We start from the raw sequence: 26,128 nt of genomic DNA, 5'->3' as shown, positions 1-26,128 counted from the left end.
ATTTCCTATAAAGTGCACCTGTTCACAGCCAGTATACATTAAAGCATTTACATATTTTAACAAGCAGCAAAAGAGCTTTAAAACAAGCCATCCCTGACCTCTCTCTAGCTGCATGTACAGTAAAATAGTTCATTTTCATATGAAGTACTTTAAGCCTAGGTTCACACTGATGCGATTTGGCATGCCATTTGACATTTCAAATGGCATGCCAAATCGGTGGCTATTACCGGAAATGGGACCGTCCGAATGAGTGCAACGCCACAACGATTCCCAAAAGTAGTTTCTGTACTACTTTTGGCAACTTCGGGTGTGATTTCAATAGACATCTATGCATGAACCCACACAGATGTCTCTGAAATTGCCCCTGAAGTTGGACTGACATGTGGGTATGAAATTGTGCGAGTTCAACTGAATACGCACGATTTCAATCCCGCTGTCGGTGTGAACCTAGGCTTAAGATCACAATCAAGACTTTGAGCCTAGGTTCACACTGACAGGGGGAATGAAATTGTGCGAGTTCAGCTGAACTCGCACGATTTCATTCCCACATGTCAGTCCCAACTTCGGGGGTGAATTCATTCTGTTCCGGGTTGCTGCGCAGATGTCTATGGAAATCGCACCCCAAATTTGCCAAAAGTAGTACAGACACTACATTTGGAAATTGGTGCGGCGACGCAATGCCATAAAATCGCATACCAAATCGCTCCAATGTGAACCCAGGCTCAATCTGGGTTTCAGTGATTTCTAACATCTTAGAAACACCTGCTGTATGTTTACCTTTGAGGTCTGCAAGGCTGCCAAGATTCTGCTTCTATAGAAAACTGGGGAAAGAATTTGTGGCTTCTGTGTCTCTGCTGCAAATATGTAAAGGCTTAGTTCAACTTCACCAAAAAACTGCCTATGCAGATAAAAACAAACTGTGCAGCTCTGACAAGTTGAATAATGCCCTTCTAAATGTGTATGCCATTTTTGTACCATCTGAAGCATGACTGGAATACTCCAAGGATGTTGATGGGACATTGCTAAGTGAGGCCTAGTTGTTACTGCTCGCCTCCAATATCACTGGTGTTTACCAATCCTTAAATGCAGTGGCTGCATTTTTTTAGGTGTTTTCCTTTATTTGCACCTGGTGAACCAGACAGTAAGTCTGTTATTTTTCAACCATGTTTAACAGACCAAGCTGTCCGGATAAAGTGGCAGTTAGAGGGTTGAGCAAATCATTTACTACTGACAGGGGTGCTTACAATGATTAGCTTTTATTTATTTATCTAAAAGCTGTATCCCAAAAGGAAAGAAAATGCTGCTGTAATTGCTTATAAAGTGTTAGCTGAAGTTTAACTTCAATTTGTTATTCAAGTCTAAATCTAAATTTGCAAGTCTAATACACTACCCTTTCCCCAGACTGATAATGCTGCTGTCCAAAGGCGTCTGATGTACTATTTCATCCAGAATGCAGACACCCTAAGAGAGGAAGTGTGTTTTTTATTGGCGAAACTAGATGGACTTGTGTCTTTTTTAACTATGTATCTATATTACTTGCTGGAACACCTGGTGATAATAAAGGGAAGAAATCTGAAAAAAGAAAACAAATGCAGCCAGCACATCTAAGGACTGGTAAACTGCAATATATTACATTTTTTTTTTAGGGTTTATTACTGCTGTAGTGCTCCCCCCGAAGGAGCTACTTGGTTATTTGGGTTCTCTGTTCTGCATCTCGACTCCAGGAGCAACCTCAGCTTCTCTTACACACCTGGTTGAATGAAAACTGTTGCAAGCACTTATGAGAACACCAATATGGCTCATTTACATTTGCGACAACCTTTGGAGCAGGCCTCCAAACTACTCGAAATGAGAGGAAACTCATTCTGTCCCCACTAACAAAGATGGACACACTGAGTTTCCCCTCATTTACATATAATGCAGAAGCCCAGCTTCTAGATCTTTAACCCTCTGTTAGGACGGACAGCCCTCAAATCTAGTTTATAACTGATAATGATATCTGCAAGCACAGTAAATATAGTAAGCACTAAAGTGACACTAAACAATGTCCTTATTCTCCAAAAATAATCCATAAAACCCCATAGTCCATAGTTCCTAATCCATTTCTGGAGAAAGCTAGATAGGATGGCTATGTTCCTACATACAGCAGGACAATGGAGAATGAACATATCCACCCTCTAACAGGAAGTCAGATCACAGCAGCAAAAAAAGGAATTTGGAGAAGGCTGAGGACAATAGAAGGTTTGTTAAATTACAAATACATACCTAATTAAAAAAAAAAGTTTTAAACCAGTATTTAATGTCACTTAAACTCCCTAGCTCCCTCTGAATAGTGGTGCCCCTCTGTAAAGGAGAGAAAAACTTCAGATTTGGAGTTTTCAGGAAAGAGCAAGTAAAAGGTAAGCAGCAAATGTGAAATGTTTAGGTTATAAGTTATGCTATATGAATGAACATGTAACACAGGTATTAACATAGGTATTATCCCAATTTGGCTGCAAAAGTGGAAATACACTGTAAACACTTTAAAGTTCATATCTGTCACATCTTTATCCAATTGTAGCACCCTGGTCCTAAACTGGTCTCTCACAAATTTAGTTTGCTAGGTGCAGTGGTGGCTGGTGCTCAAAATTTTTGGGGCACGCAAACAAACTGAAAAATTCTGAAAAAAACCCCATCAATTGCAGCCTCACTGTGCCCATCAAACGCAGCCACTGTGCCGTCAAACGCAGCCACTGTGCCGTCAAACGCAGCCACTGTGCCCATCAAATGCTGCCACTGTGCCATCAAATGCTGCCACTGTGCCCATCAGATGCTGCCACTGTGCTCATCAAATACTCTTACTGTGCCAAAAAAATGCTCCCACTGTGCCCATCAAATGCTCCCACTGTGCCCATCAAATACTGCCACTGTGCCATCAAATGCTCCCACTGTGCCATCAAATGCTGCCACTGTGCCTATCAAATGCTCCCACTGTGCCATCAAAAGCTGCCACTGTGCCCATCAAATGCTCCCACTGTGCCGTCAAATGCTCCCACTGTGCCCATCAAATGCTCCCACTGTGCCCATCGAATGCTGCCACTGGGCCCCCCCCCACCTGCCCGTCGTCTGTCCAGCACTTACCCTGTCTTGGTGGGGCAGCGGGTGATGGCGGCGGGCGGTGTCCACCATGCTCCTTCATGTCCTCGATGTCTTCTCCTGTCCTCTCCTCCCGTCCTCTCCTATGATTGGACGCCTGATAGGCATCCAATCACAACGCCTGTCATTTCAGCCAATCAGGTGATGGGTAACAGACCCAAGCACCTGATTGGTAGAGAAGCGGTTCAGTGAATATTCATTTGTTTTTCTAACACAGCTGGGTGAACTGCAAGCGCCAAGCATGGCATTCGCTGTTTACCTTTTTTGATGCCTATTAGAGCCTATGGCTCTATTCAGGTGCTTCAAAAACACCCCCCGCCGCTGTAATTCAGGCGCCTGGCACCCGAAAAGGGGCCAGGCGCCTGAATAGGGGGTGGCAGCGGCAGCCATGGATAGATTCATGCATTGCATGAATCTATCTATTGGTGATAGAGAGGGTGGCTGGAAAGAGGGGGTGGCGCCCGTGTGCCCTTATGGACGCACTGCCACTGGCTAGGTGGTAACTAGCCTGGCTAATTGTTAGGGTGATCCACTGACTTTTGCCCTAAACCTGAATTTGGTGCACGTATCTCTTCTGTCACTAGGTGGCATTGGAGCCTGTGGTATTAGAATGACAAGGGCATAGTGAATTTGGGCTAGGAGTGGATAGGTTGTCCCAGCCAATTGGTAGAAGTCTCTTTGACCCCATGGCCTGCTGGGAGAGCCTATTTATTCAGGAGGAGTCAAGTGATTGGGGTTCGGTGCCACCTGGACGGAAGAATGGGTGGACATGTGTTATATTGCTCCCAGTTGCTAGGCCAGAAGCCTGAGGTCTATCCGGGAGCACCTGGCTGCTAGGCTGTCTGAGGCCTATCCAGGACTGTGAGGAGCAGTGCGGGGTTGGGGCTTCAGGTCGGGAGCCTAGCCAAGTTGCAGAGGTTCAGCCGGACGGGGAACTGAATGTTGCCAGATGTGAAGGAGAAGCAGTTGCCATAAATGATGACCACTCCTGTTACCAGAGGCAAGTGGGGATAAAGGTCAGAGGTAAAGGGGAAATCGTTGCCACCAAGGGAGAGCCTCACCTGTTTTCAGAGGCCAGTGCATGAAGTCTGAAGAAGTACCAGAGCAGCATTTTCACTAGCTGGGGACGGTGAAGAAGTGGGAAAGCTTCTGCTGAGTCAAGTCAGGGACCCAGTGGGTAGCGTGGGCGAAGCTTGAGGAGTATACAGTGGGTTAGCTGTGGAAGAGCTCAGGGCATCCAGCGGCGGCTGGGATCTTGGAAATCTAGTGAGAGACTGGGAGCTCAGTGTGAAGATCTACAGTGGGATACTGTGAGATGTGAGAGAAGGTCTACAACGGGATACTGTGAGTTACGTGTGCAGATCTATATTGACTGTTGAAATTTCAGTTGCTATAGGAGACAGCAGTTCTACAAATACAGTGCGCTGCATCCAGCTTAAAGGGCCCCTACCCGTATCGCTGTCTGCCTATTCTTATTTTTGATCTGCGGAGTCTGCCAATTGCTTTTGCATCTGCCTAAGGGTGTCCTGGAACTAAACCCTCTCTCCCCCAGTTCTTGTTAGGAGACGATAAAAAATCTTTTGTTGCATTCAAAAAGTGACTGGCGCCCATGTTTCCAACTTGCATTACACCCACCATGACTAGTGACCTGCATCCTGAGGAGGAATGTCAGCTGCCCCTGACTCTGGAGGTCACCTTCAGGCCTCTGGAGGACGGGGGCACCGCTACACATTGGTAATTATTATTACCATGATATAACAATTTTTTTTGTAATTGTTTCCAAAAACGACACTGTGTTTGTTATAGACACTAAAGCCCCATACACATGGGCAGAATGTTGGGAGACATTAACCGGTACAAAAAATACCGGCCGACATTCTGCCTGTGTGTATGTTGGTCTGTCCGACAGAAGCCGGCTTCTGTCGAATGTGCATGCTGGAAAATCAGCAGTCGACCTCAGTCAATGGCAGAGAGCGCTGATCAGAGTGTTCTGGTGGGGGGGGGCTGTCCCCCTGTCCCCCGTCCCAACACAACAGCTCAACGGGGGAGATTGTTGGACTAATCTCGCATGGTTAGTACAGCGGCTCGGACCAGAGCTGTCAGTTTTTTTTCATGCAACCCACTGTAGTGTTTACAAGGCTTAAAGTTAATACCTACATAATTAACAACAAAAATCTTATCGAAGTGTTGCAGGCTTGTTGTCATGGACCAATGAAAGATTATTGTCATGCAATTTCTCCTTTTGGCCACAAGATGGGGATAGGGAGATGCTGACTTGTCCTTCCAGAAAACTCAGAGAGGACACTGGGAAAAAGGGGAGTTTCAGGAAGAGCTGAGGAGGCTGAGGTGTTTTCAGAGGAAGAGAGAGAGAGAGTCTAGGAGCCCAGGTAAAGAAAAGGCTCTGACATGACAGTGCAGAGACAGTGAGGAGAAAATAGCTGTGCCCAAGGTTGTCAGCCAGAGAAAGACAAAGCCTGAATTGGCAGAAATCCACAGCCATTTGGGGAATCTCCTAAGTCTGCAGCAAGTTATCGGGGCCAGTGTGGAGAGAGGACGAGGTGCCATTGGAAGCTACTACAGTGTGGGGAAGCAGTTCTGGAACCAGATCCTGGAGAGACGGAGCCACTTCCGGGATGTTGTCTTTGCCGTGCTGCCTGCCAGAGTCACCCTAAGCAACCTAAGTGAATTGACGCCTGATCGGAGGGGCAACTAAATCAGTGTTACTGGGACTGGTGAGCTGGCCTTGCAGCCAATACTTGCTACCACCGCTAGGGAATGAAGTCACTAGGAGCTACTTAACCAGTGACCCCATAGCTCTAATACTGCATGCAGGCCTTACTGAAGGCCGCGGCGCGTGCCAACGAGCTCCAATGAAACTTAGGACTAAGGACTGCCCCAGTTGTAACTATGTTGAAGCTCTATCCGCTGGCCTGTTTAAAGGGGTACTATACCTCTGTCTATTCATGTCACGTACCTGATTGGAGACTGAAATGACGAGGTCGGCCTCTCTTGTATCTCCAGTCCAGGTTCCACTGGAAGTGGAACAGCGGCAACCGAGGACCAGGAGGGACACAAGTGCCTGCAGCTGCAAACCCGGAAACTGGTGGCGGAGGATGCAATCTTGGATGAGCAGAGACACCGTCAGACCAGGATAAGGGGTTCTGTACCAAGGACCAGCTGGGCTTAAGGAGGCACTCTGCAGGATCTGTGGTGCTGGAACGCCAGGTGCTGTAAAGTCTCTGGAATACTTGCAGCAGGAAGTCAGCATAGGTTGCAGGACTGTGATTGCAGGCACTTGCAGGGTAACAAGGAGACACGCCAGAAGCAGGAGCAGAGTCACAAGGGTAGCCAGGTTCGGTAACAGGCGGGCATCAGGGTATAAGGCAGCAGGCAGAAGCAAAGTCACGTGGATAGCTGGATCTGGTAACAGTTGAGCAGCGCAGTACAAGGCAGCAGGCATAAACAGAGTCCAATGGGAAGCCAGGATCAGAAGCCGGTAGTCAGGTTAGAAACAGGATCCAGAAGCAGAGTCAAGGCAAGCCAGGTACATTAACAGGTAATCAGGCAAGTAGTAGCAGGGTTCAGGTATCAGGGTACAGCTGAAGACCAGTCAGCACCGGTCTGAGGGCAGAGCACTTCCTTAAATAGGCTAGCGCCAATTGGCGTTAGGGGCGCGCTCCCTTGCGTGCACGCCGTCCGTCGCGCACGCGTAATTGGCATCTGCATCCGATCGTGTGCATGCGCGCGAGTGCGTACCGAACGGGAACTAATAGTTTTCTTACACATCTGATCGTGTGCACGCGCATGCACGCGAGTGCGTACTGAACGGGAACTAATAGTTCTCTTACAATTCGTTTGAGTGCACTCAAAACCTAGTGTGGATTTATAAGTACCATTGTTGCATTTAAAGTTTATATGCATTGTTTATTGCTAACCTGCCTGCTGAGTGTGTTCAATTCAGTTTAACTGTTACTTATGCTATAATAGTCAATCAATAGATTAAGCGTATTTATCACTAAACAGGTTTGTGTGTGTATTTATTGCCATATCCCACAGCCAGGGGGAAGGTATTTCTCACTTGTGTTGTAAATTGTGCTTGCAGTAATTTTATTCAACCAGATGTACCAGGGAGGCTGAGGTTGTTCTTGGAGTCGTGGCGCAGAACAGAGAACCCAAAATTTAACCAGCAGGTCCTTTGGGGGTGGTGCTAGAGAAGGAATATATACTTTAGGTTTACGTTTATAGTAGGTCAAGGGGTATTCTAGTCTGAAATCTGCTTATTCAAAATCTTCTCTTGCCAGTAACTTGGATTCTAGATCAATTCCATGTCTAGAAAGGCTTGGCTACTCTATTCAATTAAATGTTAGAGGAGATGTGTACCCACCATGGTAGTTAGCAAAAGTTTTAGCATTAGAAAGGTTAACAATTTTGGGATTCTTCGAATCAGAAATATTTCTCAACCTCCTCTTTTATAACCTATTAGTACAACTAACAAATTGTCACATCTGGTACATGTACCAAAGTAAACATACAAGTGAAAACACTCGTGCCTAGAGTAAACAATTAACTACAATGTATTGGTGCAGCAGCTGTTTCAGTCAAGTGATAGTAGAAAAAAGGTGGTGCCATAAGAAAACTAATCCTTAGACAAACAGCTCTAGCAATGTGCCTAGTTCAAAATTAGTGAACAATATTGAATCGATGTTAAACCTATATTAAATCATACATAAAGACCAATAAATATATATTGAAATAAATGAGCAAAAAAGTCCATAAAAGATTAAACTTTTTGTTCAAAAGAAACCATGCTCAGTGTCCCATATAATGAAAAAACTGTTGCTTGTGCTCCCAACTAATTAATAAAATGAAGGTCCCTACTCACTCAATGAAGTTGACCCTCATTACCTTACAGCAAGAGAGGTAAAAAGCGAAGCTCCTTCTGATGACGTCATTTGCTATGACAAAACATGTCAAGCTTAGGACGCAAGGTGTGTTGGATCAAGCTTTATGCCGCGTACACACTAGCGGACTTTTCGACGGGACTGGTCCGGCGGACAATTCGACCATGTGTGGGCTTCATCGGACCTGCAGCAGACTTTTTCGGTCGAAAATCTGACGGACTTTAGATTTGGAACATGTTTCAAATCTTTACGTCGGAACTCCGCCGGACCCAGTTCCTATCGAAAAGTCTGCTCGTCTGTATGCTAGTCCGATGGACGAAAACCAACGCTAGGGCAGCTATTGGCTACTGGCTATCAACTTCCTTATTTTAGTTCGGTCGTATGTCATCACGTTCGAATCCGTCGGACTTTGTTGTGATCGTGTGTAGGCAAGTCCATTCATTCGGAAAGTCCGTTGGAAGTCTGTCGGATAGTCCGTCGGACCAGTCCAGTCGAAAAATCCGCTCGTGTGTACGCGGAATTAGATGGTATGCAGCCAGCTTATATCGATCTCTTGGAGAGTTTGTGGGGACTTTGAATGATTACCATTTGATTGTAGCAAGCTGTCGTTTTCCATCAACCTGCTTGAGAGCTGCATTTGTTTTAAAGTTTTATTAAAGAGCCTTACTGGTTTACGTTATGTGGAGCCTGTTTTTCTTCTATTTTTGAACATTCTATGGTTGTCCATTTGCAGCACGGATGGTGGCAATGAGCTGCTGATCAGATTTCAGGTGTGGAGCCTCTGATCGTTGAGACCTGATCGCGGTCTGGATCTCGTATAGTGTGGAAGAGTGGAGGTTTTTTTTCTGGGCTTGTTTCCTGGGACCACGGACCACAAGACACTGACGGGAGCCGTTTCCAGTACCTCGGGTCATTCAGACCATACAGCGCTTTTGACCTCTCTTGCTGTAAGGTAATAAGGGTCAACTTCATTCGGTGAGTAGGGACCTTCACTTTATTAATCGGTTGGGAGCACAATCAACAGTTTTTTCATTCTATGGGACACTGAGCAGGGTTTCAGTTGAACAAAAAGTTTAAACCATTATGGAATTTTTTGCTCATTCAATTCCACATACAGTTGTGTTCATAAGTTTACATACCCTGGCAGAATGTATGATTTCTTGGTCACTTTTCAGAGAATATGAATGATAACACAAAAACATTTCTTTCACTCATGGTTAGTGTTTGGCTGAAGCCATTTGTTATCAATCAACTGTGTTTACTATTTTTAAATCATAATCACAGCAGAAACTACCCAGATGACCCTGATCAAAAGTTTACTCCTCTGCTGTCGGAATACACTGGTCAGTGCTGCAGCTAATTCGCTGTATGCGCTGATCGAATTAAAATTGTCCAACAGAGAAACCAATCATTAGATTGACTTCTCAAGTGGGAATGGCCATGGATTAATCAAAATGTATGCACCGCATACTAGCACATTATGACAGACTTACCTGACAACGAAGCGCTTCCATCTTCACCCAGTCTTCCTTCCAGATTGGCAGGCTACGGTCCATTCAGAGCCCAATGCACATCCGCCAGTGACGTCACTGGCCTCTTCTAAAATAAATATATCCTAAGTGGTGCATGTAACGAAACGTTCCACACTCCACTTGAGTGCTTTCGTCATATACCGCTTCCTCCCAGTCTGAATATAGATATCAGATATTCCAACAGCTAACAACCACAAAACAAGACAATACTCGTTTGGTTGCTGAACATGGACTGTTTATTGAAAACACAGGTAATACTTTGGACAACCCCCCACCTTTGCATTCCGGGCGGGGTAGACTGTCCAATCAGCAGTGAGAGCTGTTCGAGAAATTCGCCCCACCAATCTCACAGCTAATCTACATACACATCCCATAATATCCAAGGCAGACAGACACAATAGAACATTGAGAAGGAGGGGGAAAGGTTTGGGACTTTAAATGAGGTATACATATGATAATATGTGCCTCCATCCCTGATTCAAATGAATAATAGAAAGGAAGTTGTGACTTTGTATGAAGCAAGTGGCAGCTAAACAAGACAAAATATATATAGTGACTAAATGACTTTATTCACACAAAAGAGGGTATAGAATCACACCCAGTATGCAGTACATTAAAAGCCACTACATAATGTAAATGTTGAAAGAAGTACAGTGTTCATAGACATATGAAAACGACATATAAAAACATATTCAGATAGTTCATGTATATACAACCTTAAAACTAAAATGGCAGCACATTCCAGTTAACAATGTATGGAGTGTGTACTCCATGTAAGAGAATAGCAAATAATAAGGGGGTTGATAATTACAAAGATGAATAACTAAAACGAAGTTTCATCCTATCTACGCGTTTCATGTAAAGACACTTCATCGGGAATGGATGCATCCGTTAGTCTGTAAAACAAATAAATATAGATACCCGTAAGTTCTGGGAAGAACTCTAGTATCAAGGAAAGGCAATGGAAATTGTTACAGTCTCAATATTTACATGGGACTAGAAAAACAGGGGTATGTAAAACTGCAACCGGGCGGAAAACTAGAATGAGTCGTCTGACCCAGGAGCTGAGAAAGCCACACCGCACATGGAGTGAATGCCCAAACACACTCCCCAGAAAGTTAGGTTCTCCATATGGTGTGGGTGGTAACACAAGGTAAGGCTCCAAGGGAGTCTGTGAAAAGAAAGGGGGGTATGCTATACAGAGCTTGTGTATAATAATGGTGGTGTGAACCAAGTGAAGACCAAATCCAGTGAGGAGATTAAGTAAAAGGAGTAAAAGAGAATGAGATCATACCAATAGGAACCAAAGGACCATACCCAAGTGAATGAGGCTAAGGTACAAAGTGTGTAAGACAGTCATATGGATATGAACACCAGAATACATGAAGAAACGAAAAATTGTGCACAGCAAAAAAGGCAATCTAAATGTACCAAGGTGATTACCTCGTGGATAGATGTATCAGGCGACAGATTGTGCAAAATGTAAAACATGACCATGGGTGCAGGTAAAGCATAAACAGTAGGGCATGCTTGGGGCCTCTAGCCCACCCATGGGTAACCTCCAGCATCACGCTAGGCATGATAGAGGAGGAGAGGCGTCCACCTCCGGGCGGCACCGACATCCGTGATGGCACTGAGAAGCTCCCCCTATGAATCAGCCGAAGTGTGGAAAGATGCACATGTCGTGACATCAGAGTGACGCCCGACGAAATGCGTAGATAGGATGCAAACTCGTTTTAGTTATTTATTTTTGTAATTATCAACCCCCTTATTTGCTATTCTCTTACATGGAGTACACACTCCATACATTGTTAACTTGAATGTGCTGCCATTTTGGTTTTTAGGTTGTATATACACATGAACTTAATATGTTTATATATGTCATTTTCATATGTCTATGAACTGCACTTCTTTCAAATGTAGTGGTTTTTAATGTACTGCATATTGAGTGTGATTCTATACCCCCTTTTATGTGAATAAAGTAATTTAGTCACTATATATATTTTGTCTTGTTTAGCTGCCACTTGCCTCATACAAAGTCCCAACTTCCTTTCTAGTATACAAAAGAACATTGCAATACTGCCACACCCCAAACGACCCAGCAAGTAGTACACAACAAAACGAGACAATATACAATATATATATATATATATATATATATATATATATATATATATATATATATATATATATATATATATATATATATACACTTCATCCTATCTATTCTTTTTGAATTAGCCTAAATGCAAATTGGGACATACAGGCATACCCTACGTTTAAGTACACAATGGGGTTTATTTACTAATGCTGGAAAGTGTAAAATCAGGCTCACTTCTGCATAGAAACCAATGAACTTCCAGGTTTTATTGCCAAAGCTTAATTGAACAAGCTGTGGTTAGAAGCTCATTGGTTACTATGCAGAAGGGAGCCTGATTTTGCACTTTCCAGCTTTAGTAAATAAACCCCATTGTGTACTTAAAAGTGGGGTATGCCTGTACATGTACTTTTACTAAACTGTTAGTTTTACTTTAAACTTAGATCTTTATACTTAAGTTTTTTTTTTTTAACCCATTAATTAAGGACTTCTATTTATTACAGTTATTCATTATAATATAATATCCCACTCACAAAAGAAGATTTTGATATGCAATAATTAACTATTTTGATTTAGTAAACAGTAAATATTTTTTGAACCCATGAGCCCATAATAATGTAACGAAGTAACAATGAAATAGAATAATTTCCCAAAGGATTACAAACAAAATTGCATCAAACAGTGGAAAAGTGGAAATCCATTCAACTGATGATTTCTCTCTGCAAAATGTTAGCTATTTAAATAAACAGAGCCAACACCATTGATTTTTTTTTTACCACTGAGTACTGGGCAATGACAACATTAACTAAAACAATTTTTTTTTCACTGACTTGTCCTGTTCTACAGCCCCGTGATCTTGCTTCTGTTTCTATTTCCCTCTGTCTACCATCAGCAATTATAAAGAATAAATTATAAATTTAGGTGTCCTTTAATATTGTTTCCAGAGGCATAGCTGGCAGGCATCTCAAACTGTACCATTTACTTATATATTGTATTATTTTTACATAGTCCTTATAGGACAATATCTATTACAACAGTAGTTTATTAATTCTAATATGACTATCTGAAGCCATTAAAATATAAGACTTCAATGTTAGGTATCAGCCAGTTTAAGATTAAGCTTTCTATGTTCTGTTCTAAAATCCTGCTAGCTTTTCCAAATTTAAACATTTTTATTGGGAGATGTAAAGGTCATCACTAGCAACTGAACAGACAAATTCTGCAATCTTTTAAATATAGTGAACAAGTATCTACTATAGTGCCCATTGATATTAAAACTCATGCAAATTGTTATAGTTTAATTATAATAAAAGCCAAGACCTGGTGACAATTACAACCCAATCCATGTTTCCATTTGCACAGTTTTCTGCTACCAGTTTAAATAGATGGCAATAAAGCATTCTAAATAAGTTTCCATAAAAGTAGCAAATAATTCATCATAGTAAAAAGAAATAAACTTGTTGATTATTACAGGCTCACCATAGATTATGGAGAAGTTATGGAAGAGCAATAGGATGCACAGCAGTAGACGGATGCTTCTCATCTTGTTTACAGGGGGGTTCTGAATTTCCTTGTTACCCTTTTTGTTTTTTAATTGGCAGTGGGAAGTGACATAATCAGGGAAAGCACCTAATGGTTGTTCCTACTCTTCACATTTGCATACTCATAAATACTTTTTGCTTGTGCTTTTTTCTCTTAGTTTTGCTGGACTATGAATATTTAAAATAAATAGCATGTCTGAACTGCCCATCTATAGGTTACTTACATTAAACTATTTATTATTGAAAAACAGTGATTATTGCTATATAACACAAGAAAAAAGGCCACAATTGCAGAGACGATTGCAGAACTCAATCCCTAGATTCCATAAAGCCTACAGAGAAAATTGCTTGTCCATGGGACTTTATGAGCTGTGCCAAATAAAGTGGATACCAGGATATAAAAATTACAAAATGTATTTATACAAAAGAAAAAAACAATGTATACATATGTGTAACATACATGTGTTACTTCAGCGTTACACATATACAGAATTCCTAAAACAAATTAATAAATGCATATTTAAACTGTATTCTGTACGCGTTTCGTGGAGTAGCGCCCACCTCATCAGGAGACAGCCAAATTTTGATTTGCATGTATACAACAAAATTCTCAAAAAAAGCATGGGAAAGGCACATCAAAGGTGGCAGAAATATGTCAAGGACCATAGCCAGATAAAATAAGGTCACCGGAAGAGGTTCCATCCGGGAGCCGATAGAAGGGCAAACCCTGAGCCAAAACACACAAAGGAGCTCACACAAGAAAAATCCTCACAGAGGAATGTTCAAAAAGGATATGCATCCGCAGCAAGTGGCAGCAAGAGAGGACGCAAATCATCAGCCTGGTCTTTTTGAACATTCCTATGTGAGGATTTTGCTTGCGTTGGCTCCTTTGTGTGTCATCGACCTGGGTTTGCCCTTCTATCGGCTCCCAGATGGAACCTCTTCTGAGAACCTTATTTTATCTGACTGTGGTCCTTGGCATATTTGTGGTACCTTTAATGTGCCTCCCCAATACTTTTTTGAAAATGTTGTTGTATACATACAAATCAAAGATTTTTCTGTCTCCTGATCAAGTGGGAAAGTTTTTATCCTTTGTATGAAATAAATTTTGTAATTTTTAGATACTGGTATCCACTTTATTTGGCACAACTCATAAAGTCCCATTGGAAAGCAATATTCACTATAGGTTTTAGTGATTATTGCTAATGGCTATAGCAGCCGCTAGCGATAATCACAAGTAAATCCAGCAGGCTGGTTGTGCCCAAGTTAATTGATCGATCAACGTGGTACATTCAAGTTGATCAGTCGATCGATTCATTTGATACATTCAGCCTGCCTATACACGGTTCGAATCTTGGCTGGTTCCTGCTGAACCATCTGGGATTGGAAACGTCTATCACCGGCCTAACACCTGCCACTTCACTGACAATATTTGAAAGACAGAATCACAACTTTAAATGCTGCATTTAGCTAGTCACAACCTTGCAAATGTTTCTGCCTAAATTAAAAGAAAAAAAATACACCGTGCCCACAGTCTCTTTAACTTTTTTTTTGTATGTTTATTACTTTTCTTTTTCTGTATATGAGTCTCTGATGATTCACTACTAATCCTATTGTCCATTGTGTAATGGACAGGAAGAAAGGCAGACATATTTGAAGTCCAGCCTGTGTGACAACAATGGAAGTCTCCAAAGATACAGTGGGAAAATGAAAGTAGCCACAAAGAGACAGAAAGTGTGTTATCCTTATAATTGCCAGGTGAACATCAAGGAAAAAAAGGGTAAAAATAATGAATGCAGCCATCTTTATCTAAAGTTGTAATATGTTACATCATGTTTTTGGATTTGGAAATGCTTTCATTATTTTGTCAATATAGGCAGTCTGTATAGAACAGGCTCATGCCATTATCCACGTGAAACTGAAATTTACATTTAATTATGAATGTATGAGTAATTCAGAGATATTGTATAAAAAAACTGTTTATGTGAGGGGAAAAAAGAACAACCTTATCAATAATGTAAAATTCCAGTTGTAATCCCAGATCAGGGGCTGGAGTTTTAAGATTATTAAATGCCTTGAGTGGTAAGGAATCTTCAATCCTGTGTCTGGGCTTTGCAAGATGCCTGCAGCCTGGCTGAGTACACAGGTGTGCAGGGTCAATATAAGAGTTAATGCAAGCTTATGAAACAACTGAGAAATGTAACAAACTATGGAGAGTTTGGGTTGTTTTCAGATATTCAGAAAAATTTAAATCTTTAACAAACACCTAAGAATTAAATCGGTCCTTGCCAATTTTTGGACTTTTTTTTTTGGTCTTCTTTTTATTTCCTTTCAATCCTCTTTATTTCTTTTCTTCACTTTTCTTTACCTTGATAGGCTACATAAGTTTCAATTGTATAATGGTTGCATAGTATTGTGTAATAAATACATATAGTGAGACTCTAAAAATACTTTGCGAGACCAGTCATAATGGTTAAGGATATTTACTAAGGTTAAAGAATGTCACAAGCATTTTTTGTACAACTGTTATTCTCTTGTTTTTCAAATAAAAACTTTATTGTGAAAAAAAGAAACACAGCCAGTGTGTGAGGATAGAGGTGTGCACCAGCCAGGAGAGGTGACCTACTGTTTGAGACAACACTCCATGTTGAAGAGATTCACTTACCCGCAGGACTACAAGAGTTGGGACAGCTGGCAGAGGACCGAGAGAGCTGAGGCAACTAGAGGGTCCAGGGGATCTGTAAGTCTCGTAAGCCCGTAGCTGTTTGGAAGCCGGCCAGCTCATTTTTATTGTCTTTTGCTTATACATTTTCGCTGATCTGTAAGTGTTCATTTGTCCTTTTTATATTTGATTAAATGTTAAAGGATTTACGCTATGTGGAGCTCTTTGTTGTTGTCTTTTTGGTGATAATACTGCCCTGCTGAGTTTTCTGCTGACGATCCCCACTGACGCTGAAGTATCCAGTGCCTGCCTGTGAGATCCCAGGCTGGGGTTACAGCCACCTGTCCAGTGTGGTCCCCTGTAATAAGGGACCAACAATTTCTGGTAAGCGGCAGTATTTTTCCATGGTGGAGGCTTCATCTTTGCACTTGTCACTACAGTGTGGAATGTCACTACGCATCACCTTGGGATCTGTATTTTGCATTATGGACTCATTTCTATTTTTTTTTTATTCAATATATATTTTTTTGGTTTTTTACTTCACCAAGTTTATGGACATTCTCAATTGAATTTCTTTCCATATTTGCACATTTTTCCAATTGTATTTGTTCTTTGACGTATCTTAATTAGCTTTAGGTTTAGTTTATAGCACTTTTAATTTGCACCTCAATTATTTTGATTCAATGTATGTAGTATCACTATTGTGATTTGCGGTACCTATCACTGGGAGCCTTAATACCACTTCTTCCCATTAGCGCAACTTTTTTGTTTTGTATTTCTGATTGGTGTCGTATAACACTTTGTAGTTGCAGCTCAATTTATACATTTTTTAGCGCAATATTTTTTATACCCAAAGGGTAAACAAGGCCACGAGGGGGTATGGCACCAGGTTAAAGGTCAATTGCGCAATCATATGGCTGGTGTAGAGGCAAACTACCAGCTTGACTTTTGTCACATAGCTAAAGTTGCGGTACTCCTCCAGCAGGGAGGAGAGTGAAGAGGTGCACAGGACCTTGGCCACCTTCTGGAAGCATGTGCCACTGTATTGTGGTGACCAGGAGAGAACCTCAGCACGGAGCCAATCAAAAGAGGGGTTGTGCCTCTGTAACCAAGGATAACCAATAACCAGCAGAAACTTAGGTGAGGAAATAACTTGGAATTGGATTATCTCATGGTGAAGAGCCCCTATGGCCATGGACAACTGAACCGTCTCATGAGTCATATGGGCAGGCTGTAGAGGTTTCCCATCAAGAGCCTCAATGGCGAGTGGAGCGTCACGCAGCTGCAGTGGAATCGAGTGCTTCGATACAAAGGCAGCATCAATGAACAGGCCTGCAGCCCCAGAGTCGATTAGAGCCTGTATCTCGACGGACGACTCAGCCCAAGAAAGGGTAACCGGAACCAGGGGCTTATCATTCTGGATAACTGGGAACAAGACAACGCCACCTAAGGTCTGTCTGTGACAGGACCTCAAGGTTCGGGCGTTCTCTGGACGGGTAGGACAAGAGGACAAAAAGTCTGCCTGGCCACAATAAAGGCACAATCTCTCCCTCCTCCTAAAGGTTCTCTCATCCGCAGAGAGAGGCATGAAACCCAAGTGCATGGGTTCACGTTCACTGACCGACTCAGTACCAGGAGGCATGGGAGGTGAGGGAGGCATGGGTGGGACTGCAAAGCTCAGAGACAATTGTACAGGAGGCTTGCGCAAGTGCTCCTTAAAAGAGAGTCTTTCTCTGAGTCTGGAGTCAATGAGGATGGCAAACGTGATCAACTTCTCCAGCTCAGTGGGTATATCTCGGGCTGCTATCTCATCCTTGATGGTATCCGAGAGACCAGGAGAAAAAGCAGCCATGAGGGCCTTATTGTTCCACACAACCTCTGCTGCCAGAGTACGGAATTCAATGGCGTAGTCTGCAACAGTTCTTGTACTCTGTTCGATGGACATGAGGCACTTGGCAGCAGAAGCAGAGTGTGCGGGAACATCAAATACCCTTTTAAACAAAGCTACAAACTCAGGGTAGCTCAAGATAACAGGTTTTTGCGTCTCCCATAAAGGGTTTGCCCATGTCAAGGCTCTCCCAGAAAGCAAAGATATCACAAAACCTACTTTGCTTCTGTCCGTGGGAAACGCCTGGGGCAGCATCTCAAAGTATATCTCAACCTGGTTGAGAAACCCTCTGCATTGGACTGGCTCACCCCCAAATCGCTGGGGAAGCGGAGCGGAACCAGACATACCTCTTATAGAGGTAATACTCAAGGCGGGTGCCTGCACAGAGACTGGAGCAGCAGCCGGGTCAGCCTGCAACATAGGTTGTACCTGGGCAGCCACAGTGGTAGATTCCAGGTGTGCCGTGCGTCTCAGGAGCGTTTGTAACGCCATGGCAAACTGATCCATGCGGTGATCCAGTTCATCCAATCTGGAAAAAATATTACCAACAAGTGGATTGACTGCATCTTCTGAATTCATGGCATTCACCTACTGTCAGAAACAATGAAATCAGGCCGAGACAGAAGTACAGTCAAATCACACTTGTTTAATAATAAAAGTAAAAAGAACAAACGTAGCCAAAACATAGCCAAAGTTCACTAACCGTAATGGTCAGCCAAGTCAGAAGTCAGGGATCGATGTAGTGGAACAGCAAGCAGGATCTGGAGCCAGAAGGCATGTCAGCAAAGTAAGTCTTGAACAGGATCGCAGGTTTCTGTGATGTTGACCAAGGCGAAGGCAGAGATCCTCTGGACTGGACGGCTTAAGTAGGCAGGACTGACGAGCAGGAAATCATTAACAGCTGAGTAACTGTGGAGAGATAGAAGCTGGCAATTAGCCGACAGCTGAGCGGCTAGCTCAGAGAAGGAAGGGCTGAGCCCAGCCCTGACAATTAGCCAATGCATCCCATTGGGTAATAAATTTAAAAGAGCGAACAAAAGTCCTGGATGGCTTAACTCCAATGTAAAAATGCATATAAAAGCAAAGGAGAAGGCCTTCAAAAAAGACAAGGTTGAGGGATCATCATCAGCATTCAGACTTTATAAAGAATGCAACAAGAAATGTAAGGGTGCAATTAGGGCGGCTAAGATAGAACACGAGAGACACATAGCGGAGGAGAGCAAAAAAAATCCCAAGAAATTCTTTAAGTATGTAAACAGTAAAAAAGGGGGGACAGACCATATTGGCCCCATAAAGAATGAGGAAGGACATCTGGTTACAAAGGATGAGGAGATGGCGAAGATATTGAATTTATTCTTCTCCTCAGTCTTCACAAGGGAATCGGGGGGCTTCAGTAACCAAAACTGCAGTGTTTATCCTTATGACACATCACAGGAAGCACCTTCATGGTTAACAGAGGACAGAATTAAAATTAGACTTAAAATTAATATATCACTGTGACCAGATGGCTTGCATCCAAGGGTACTTAGGGAATTCAGTCAAGTAATTGCCAGACCATTGTTCCTAATTTTTACTGACAGTCTACTGACTGGAATGGTACCAGGTGATTGGAGAAAAAGCCAATGTAGCGCCAATATTTAAAAAGAGCCCAAAATACATCCCTGGGAATTACAGACCAGTTAGCCTAACATCAATAGTATGCAAGCTCTTGGAGGGGATGATAAGGGACTATATACAAGATTTTAGTAACAAGAACAGTATCATTAGCAGTAATCGGCATGGATTTATGAAGAATCGTTCTTGCCAAACCAATCTACTAACCTTCTATGAGGAGGTGAGTTGCCATCTAGATAAAGGAAGGCCCGTAGACGTGGTCTATCTAGATTTTTCAAAAGCAATTGACACAGTTCCCCATAAACGTTTACTGTACAAAATAAGGTCAGTTGGCATGGACCATAGGGTGAGTACATGGATTGAAAACTGGCTACAAGGGGGAGTTCAGAGGGTGGTGATAAATAGGGACTACTCAGAATGGTCAGAGGTGGGTAGTGGGGTCCCCCAGGGTTCTGTGTTGGGACCAATCCTATTTATTTTGTTCATAAATAACCTGGAGGATGGGGTAAACTGTTCAATCTCTGTATTTGCAGACAATACTAAGCTAAGCAGGGCATTAACTTCTCTGCAGGATGTGGAAATCTTGTAAAAAGATCTGAATATATTAATGGGGTGGGCAACTACAATGCAAATGAGGTTTAATGTAGAAAAATGTAAAATAATACATTTGGATGGCAAAAATATGAATGAAATCTATACACTGGGGGAGAACCCCTGGGGGAATCTAGGATGGAAAAGGACCTGGGGGTCCTAGTAGATGATAGGCTCAGTAATGGCATGCAATGCCAAGCTGCTGCTAACAAAGCAAACAGAATATTGGCATGCATTAAAAGGGGGATCAACTCCAGAGATAAAACGATAATTCTCCCACTCTACAAGACTCTGGTCCGGCCGTACCTAGAGTATGCTGTCCAGTTCTGGGCACCAGTCCTCAGGAAGGATGTTCTGAAAATGGAGCGAGTACAAAGAAGGGCAACTAAGCTAATAAAGGCTCTGGAGGATATTAGTTATGAGGAAAGGTTGCGAGCACTGAACTTCTTCTCTCTGGAGAAGAGACGCTTGAGAGGGGATATGATTTAAATTTATAAATACTGTACTGGTGACCCCACAATAGGGATAAAACTTTTTTGCGGAAGGAAGTTTTACTAGACATGTGGCCACTGATTAAAATTAGAAGAAAAGAGGTTTAACCTTAAATTACGTAGAGGGTTCTTTACTCTAATGCCCCGTACACGCGGTCGGATTTTCTGACGGAAAATGTGTGATAGGACCTTGTTGTCGGAAATTCCGACCGTGTGTAGGCTCCATCACACATTTTCCATCGGATTTTCCGACACACAAAGTTTGAGAGCAGGCTATAAAATTTTCCGACAACAAAATCCGTTGTCGGAATTTCCGATCGTGTGTACACAAATCTGACGCACAAAGTGCCACGCATGCTCAGAATAAATAAAGAGATGAAAGCTATTGGCTACTGCCCCGTTTATAGTCCCGACGTACGTGTTTTACGTCACCGCGTTCAGAATGATCGGATTTTCCGACAACTTTGTGTGACCGTGTGTATGCAAGACAAGTTTGAGCCAACATCCGTCTGAAAAAATCCTAGGATTTTGTTGTCGGAATGTCCGATCAATGTCCGACCGTGTGTACAGGGCATTAGAGTGGCAAGGATGTGGAATTCCCTTCCACAGGTGGTGGTCTCAGCGGGGAGCATCGATAGTTTCAAAAAACTATTAGATAAGCACCTGAACGACCGCGACATACAGGGATATACAATGTAATACTGACATATAATCACACACATAGGTTGGACTTGATGGACTTGTGTCTTTTTTCAACCTCATCTACTATGTACTACTATGTTAAAGTAGAACTCCGGGAAAAACTTTTTTCCAAGTCCTTGTTGCTGATCTCTTACCTTCACCAACTATGCCATCCATGTTCTTCTGAGCTCTGTAGTTCCTCTGCAATAGCCTGCTGATTTTGCTCAAAAACCGTTACTGCTCCGTAACATCCTGTTTGTAAGGCCACTGGCTGCTGTTCCTCTGGTATATTCAGCCAGTGGTCTTATGACTTCCCACCAGTAGTTCTCTAGAGCGAGCAGGGATTTCTATTTCCTCCCTGCTCACTGTAGTGGGCGGAGGGGGTCTCACAGCCCCCGGTCTGTGCCACCAATGTAGGTGGTGTCCTCCTCCTCTGCTCCCTTCTCCTCCTCCTCCCTGCCAGCACCGCATCCACTCAGCTCCCAAGCCCCCCCCCTGCCGCCACCGCCCACTCGCCATCTCAGTGCAGAGCGGGGATCTATACCAGAAATCATCTGGATGACAGAGCGAAATACTTGTGCTGTGACAGGTCTTGTATGTGGGAACACTACTCGCTGTGACATACCGCCTCCCGTACCGGCATTGTGATAGACAGCACACTGTTACAATGCCGGCACAGGAGGCTGGACATTATGGTGAGCTGTGTTCTCACATACAAGACCTGTCACAGCCCGAGATCTCTACTCTGTCACCCTGATGATTTCTGGTAATGATCCCCACTCTGCACATATCTTCACTGATAAGCTGCACTGGTGGGCACTGATGAGACTGTACTGGTGGACACTGATGAGACTGTACTGGTGGACACTGATGAGACTGTACTGGTGGACACTGATGAGACTGCACTGGTGGACACTGATGAGACTGCACTGGTGAACACTAATAAGCTGCACTGGTGGACACAGTTAAGCTGCACTGGTGGACACTGGTGAGACTTCACTGGTAGACACTGATGAGACTGCACTGGTGGACACTGATAAGCTGAACTGGTGGACACTGACAAGCTGCACTGGTGGGCACTGATAAGCTGCACTGGTAGGCACTGATGAGACCGCATTGGTGGGCACTGATGAGACCGCACTGGTGGGCACTGATGAGACCGCACTGGTGGGCACTGATGAGACCGCACTGGTGGGCACTGATAAGCTGCGCTGGTGGACACTGATAAGCTGCACTGGTGGACACTGATAAGCTGCACTGGTGGACACTGATAAGCTGCACTGGTGGGCACTGATAAGCTGCACTGGTGAGTACTGATGAGACTGCACTGATAAGCTGCACTGGGGGACACTAATAAGCTGCACTGGTGGGCACTGATGAGGCTAAACTTATGGGCACTGATAGGCTGCACTGATAAGCAGTGGACACCATCCACTGCTTTACTGACACCGTCCACTGCCAAATATGTGTAGGATGGGTTTCCACCACCCTTGCAAAGTTTGCAGTCATTTATTATGTCTAATTTTCAGTCTGATGTGTATTATATGTGACATTAGATATCACAGAGATCAGTGTTGTGGTGATTTGGAAGTTTATTGAGATTTTCATACATTAGTGGGCTCCACCATTATTGTGTTATTGATAAGTTAGCGCTGCACTTTTTGGTTTTTTTCTCATGTCGACATTTACTTGTGCCACATGCTAATGTAAAGCAGCATGTCCCGAATCTCTTTCTGTGGTGTGGCTAGGGATGTTCTCATATACACCATACCAGCACTGATTGCTGCTAGAAAGAAAGCTACAGCAGGAGAAGGAATATTTCTAATAATGAATTACAGCAAAGTATAGTGCGTATAACATATAATTATAGGATGTGTCTACAGTTCAGTAATGATTACATAAAGCAAGTAAGGGCAATATGTAACCTATCTGTCACATATCTTCAGGTAGAGCCTGATGAGCAGCGGAAGGCCTTTCGTACAGCCGCGGTTCACGGACGACTGAGGTGGCAACAGTGGTCACGAGAACACGGTGAGGTAGGAGTGCCGACAATGTTCTCCGTAGCAGGTGAGCAGGTGAAGCAGCCAGCAGCGGTAGTGAAGCTGGGGGTATGGCTGTGGATGGAGGCATGTTGTGGATGCAGGGGTGCTGTAGGTGCAGGTAGGTTGCAGGTGCCAGGGTACTGAGGATGCAAGTACGTAGAGGCTGTAGCAAGTGAAGGAGACTGGTGCACTGTCCGACAAGCCAGGTTATGCATGGAAGATCAGGTACATCAGAGACTTCAGGCAAAGAATGGTCAAAGTTCAGGCAGAGGTTTGGCAACAGAGAATCAAGCAGATAAAGGAGAATCAAGGTCAAGCAAGCCGGGGTCAGGTGTGGAGAGAATCAGAATAGTCAGGAAGCCGGGTCACAATCAGATTAAAGGCAGGCACAGGAACAGGATACAGGGAAAGCTGCAGATCAGAGAGCAAGGCCCTAGTGCATCTGCCATCCTTATATATGGCTTTCTTATATCTTTGGAATTGTGCCCACGCATGTGCAATGGCCTCTGTCTTTGCACATCCGTTGCGCTATGGCCAGAATGTGCCTGACATTGCCCCCTCCGGATGCTCACTTGGCACTCTCTCTGTGAGTGATTACGGAAAAAGGCCTGTATCAACCCTCTTGCATTGACATTTCCCTTGGGTTCCCAGGAGTTGTCCTCTGGTCTATAACCCCTCCATTTAATGAGATATTGTAACTGGTTTCTCCTTCTCCTGCAGTTCAGAATGGCCTCTACTTCATACTCCTCATCACCTTTCACTAACACTGGTTCAGGTGGACAGGGTCCTGTCAGGGAAGGGGTCCTTTACTTCAGGTTTAAGCAGCGATATATAGAATACCAGATGGATCTTAAATGAATCTAGCAAGCATAGTTCATATGATACCTCATTTAATCTCCTTTTTACTGGAAAAGGACCCACGAAGTGGCCTGATAGTGGGTGATCATGAAGAAATCTTAACACCTGTACCCGGACCCTCTCTGGTATGAAAATCTGACTCTCCCGCCATAGTTACTCATCTCTGGTTATCAAGGTCACTCCGGGGGGACTACTGACATCCATGGAGGCTTGCTTAATCTGTGACAGCAGATCAGGTTTTAAAAGCAAAAGGTTACCTGCTGGTAGGATGGTATCTGGTATAGCCAGTTCCTTTGGGTCATCGTTCATCTGTGATAGCGCATCTGGTTTTACGTTCTTGGATCTGGGTCTATACGTGATATGGAAGGAGAATCTAGTGAAGAACAGCACCCACCAAGCTTGGCATGGAAATTCCAAGTTCTTGTGATCTATGTAGATCAGTATGGGGTGTGCTGTGTCTTCCAGTAGATATCTCCATTCTTCTAATGCTCCCTTGATGGCGAGTAGTTCTCAGTATCCCACATCATAATTTTTCTCCGCTGGAGAGAGTTGGCGGGAGAAGAAGGCCACAATGTACATTAAGTCTTTCAATCCCTGGCGTTGTGAAACCACTGCTCCTATCACTGTTTCCAAGGTATCTACCTCAAGGATGTAGGGTAATTCAGGGTTAGGGTGGCCTTGTATAGGTGCTGAGGTAAACAGTTTCTTTAAGGTCAGGAACACCTCTTGTGCTTCTACGCTCCAATTGAATCGCAGGTGCAGTTTGGTCAACTGGGTGATGGGGTTGTGATTGCAGAGAACCCCTTGATGAATCTCCTATAGAAGTTGGCGAACTCCACGAAATGCTGTACCCCCTTTTTGTCGGTAGGTGCAGGCCAGTCCAGTAGGGCAGAGACCTTCTGTGTGTCCATCTTGATTCCTGCCAGAGAAATCACCAACCCTAAGAACTGGATACATTGGCACTCACATACTTTGGAATTCACATTTCTCTATTTTGGCGTAGACCCTGTGTTGGCGAAATTGGAGCAGGACACTCTTGACATGTCTTTGGTGTGTGAGTCCAGGGACAAGGAAAAAATCAGGATATCATCCAGATAAACGATGACAAAGATGTCCAGAAAGTCTTGGAAGACGTCATTGATAAAGTGTTGAAAAGTGGCTGGAGAATTGCAGAGGCTGAAGGGCATCACCAAATATTCATAGTGACCAAACCTGGTGTGAAAAGCTGTCTTCCACTCGTCCCCTTCTCTGATGTGGACCAAGTTGTAAGCTCCTCTTGGGTCCCACTTGGTGAAGAAGATTGGTCTTAGTCACGAAAAAGATTCCGGCCCCTGCGGGGGACGCTGAAGGGCAGTTGATTCCTTTCTTTAGGTTCTCATTCACGTACTCCCTTAGCGCTTCTTGTCCCCCTTCTGACAGGGGAAAAATGCGTCCGAAGGGGATCTCAGCCCCAGGGAGTAACTCTATTGGACAGTCATAGGGTCTATAGGGAGGCAGTGTGTCTGCCCCTTGTTTGCTGAAGACATCCTGATATCCCTCGTAGGCCTTAGGTACTGGCTGGCCTGCTTCTGAATTGGAGTCCATACATAATAATGTGACTGCGGCCTCAGAGGACCTGGGGAAACAGTGGTCTTGGCAGTACTGTGACTGAAACTTGACTTCTTCAGTGATCCAATTGATCTGAAGGTTATGGGCTTGGAGCCAGGATAGCTCAGGATGACAAGGAATAGTGGAGAAGAAATAGCATCCAAGCTTAGAAGTTCCTTATGCTGAGCTGGCGTTGTCACAGATATGGGCAATGTCTCTTGGGTGACTAGTCCTGACTTCATAAAAGACCCGTCGGCCAAGTATACCGACAGCCCCTGCGTCTTTGGTCATAGTGGGAAATGTTGCTGGGTGGTGAATGTCAGGTCGATGAAGCAGCTGCAGGCTCCTGAGTCAATAATGGCATTGACACGCACCGTTCCTCTCGGAAGCTGAAATGAGAGGAGAAGAGCGAGATGAGTTGCTTGTGCTGACAGGGATGACAGATGGGTTGGAGGTATCGTGGGACACTTACATAGTTTTGCTGGGCAGGAACCTACGTATTGGCCA

The 26,128-nt window shown here is 43.7% G+C and overlaps 1 protein-coding gene across 1 annotated transcript in view; it reads right to left on the bottom strand.

Moving 5' to 3' along the window:
• LOC141106549 (alveolar macrophage chemotactic factor-like) overlaps positions 1 to 13,262 on the bottom strand; it is a 42,669-nt gene extending 29,407 nt beyond the window's left edge. Inside the window, exon 1 of the mRNA XM_073597406.1 lies at positions 13,146 to 13,262. Within this exon, the coding sequence (XP_073453507.1) occupies positions 13,146 to 13,209 (64 nt within the window). The 5' untranslated portion in view covers positions 13,210 to 13,262. The remainder of the gene's footprint in view (positions 1 to 13,145) is intronic.
• Positions 13,263 to 26,128: the final 12,866 nt, after the last annotated feature.

The sequence above is a fragment of the Aquarana catesbeiana genome, linkage group LG01 (assembly GCF_042186555.1).
Source record: "Aquarana catesbeiana isolate 2022-GZ linkage group LG01, ASM4218655v1, whole genome shotgun sequence".
NCBI classification, from domain to species: domain Eukaryota; kingdom Metazoa; phylum Chordata; class Amphibia; order Anura; family Ranidae; genus Aquarana; species Aquarana catesbeiana.
This window is presented reverse-complemented; position numbering and strand designations above follow the sequence as displayed.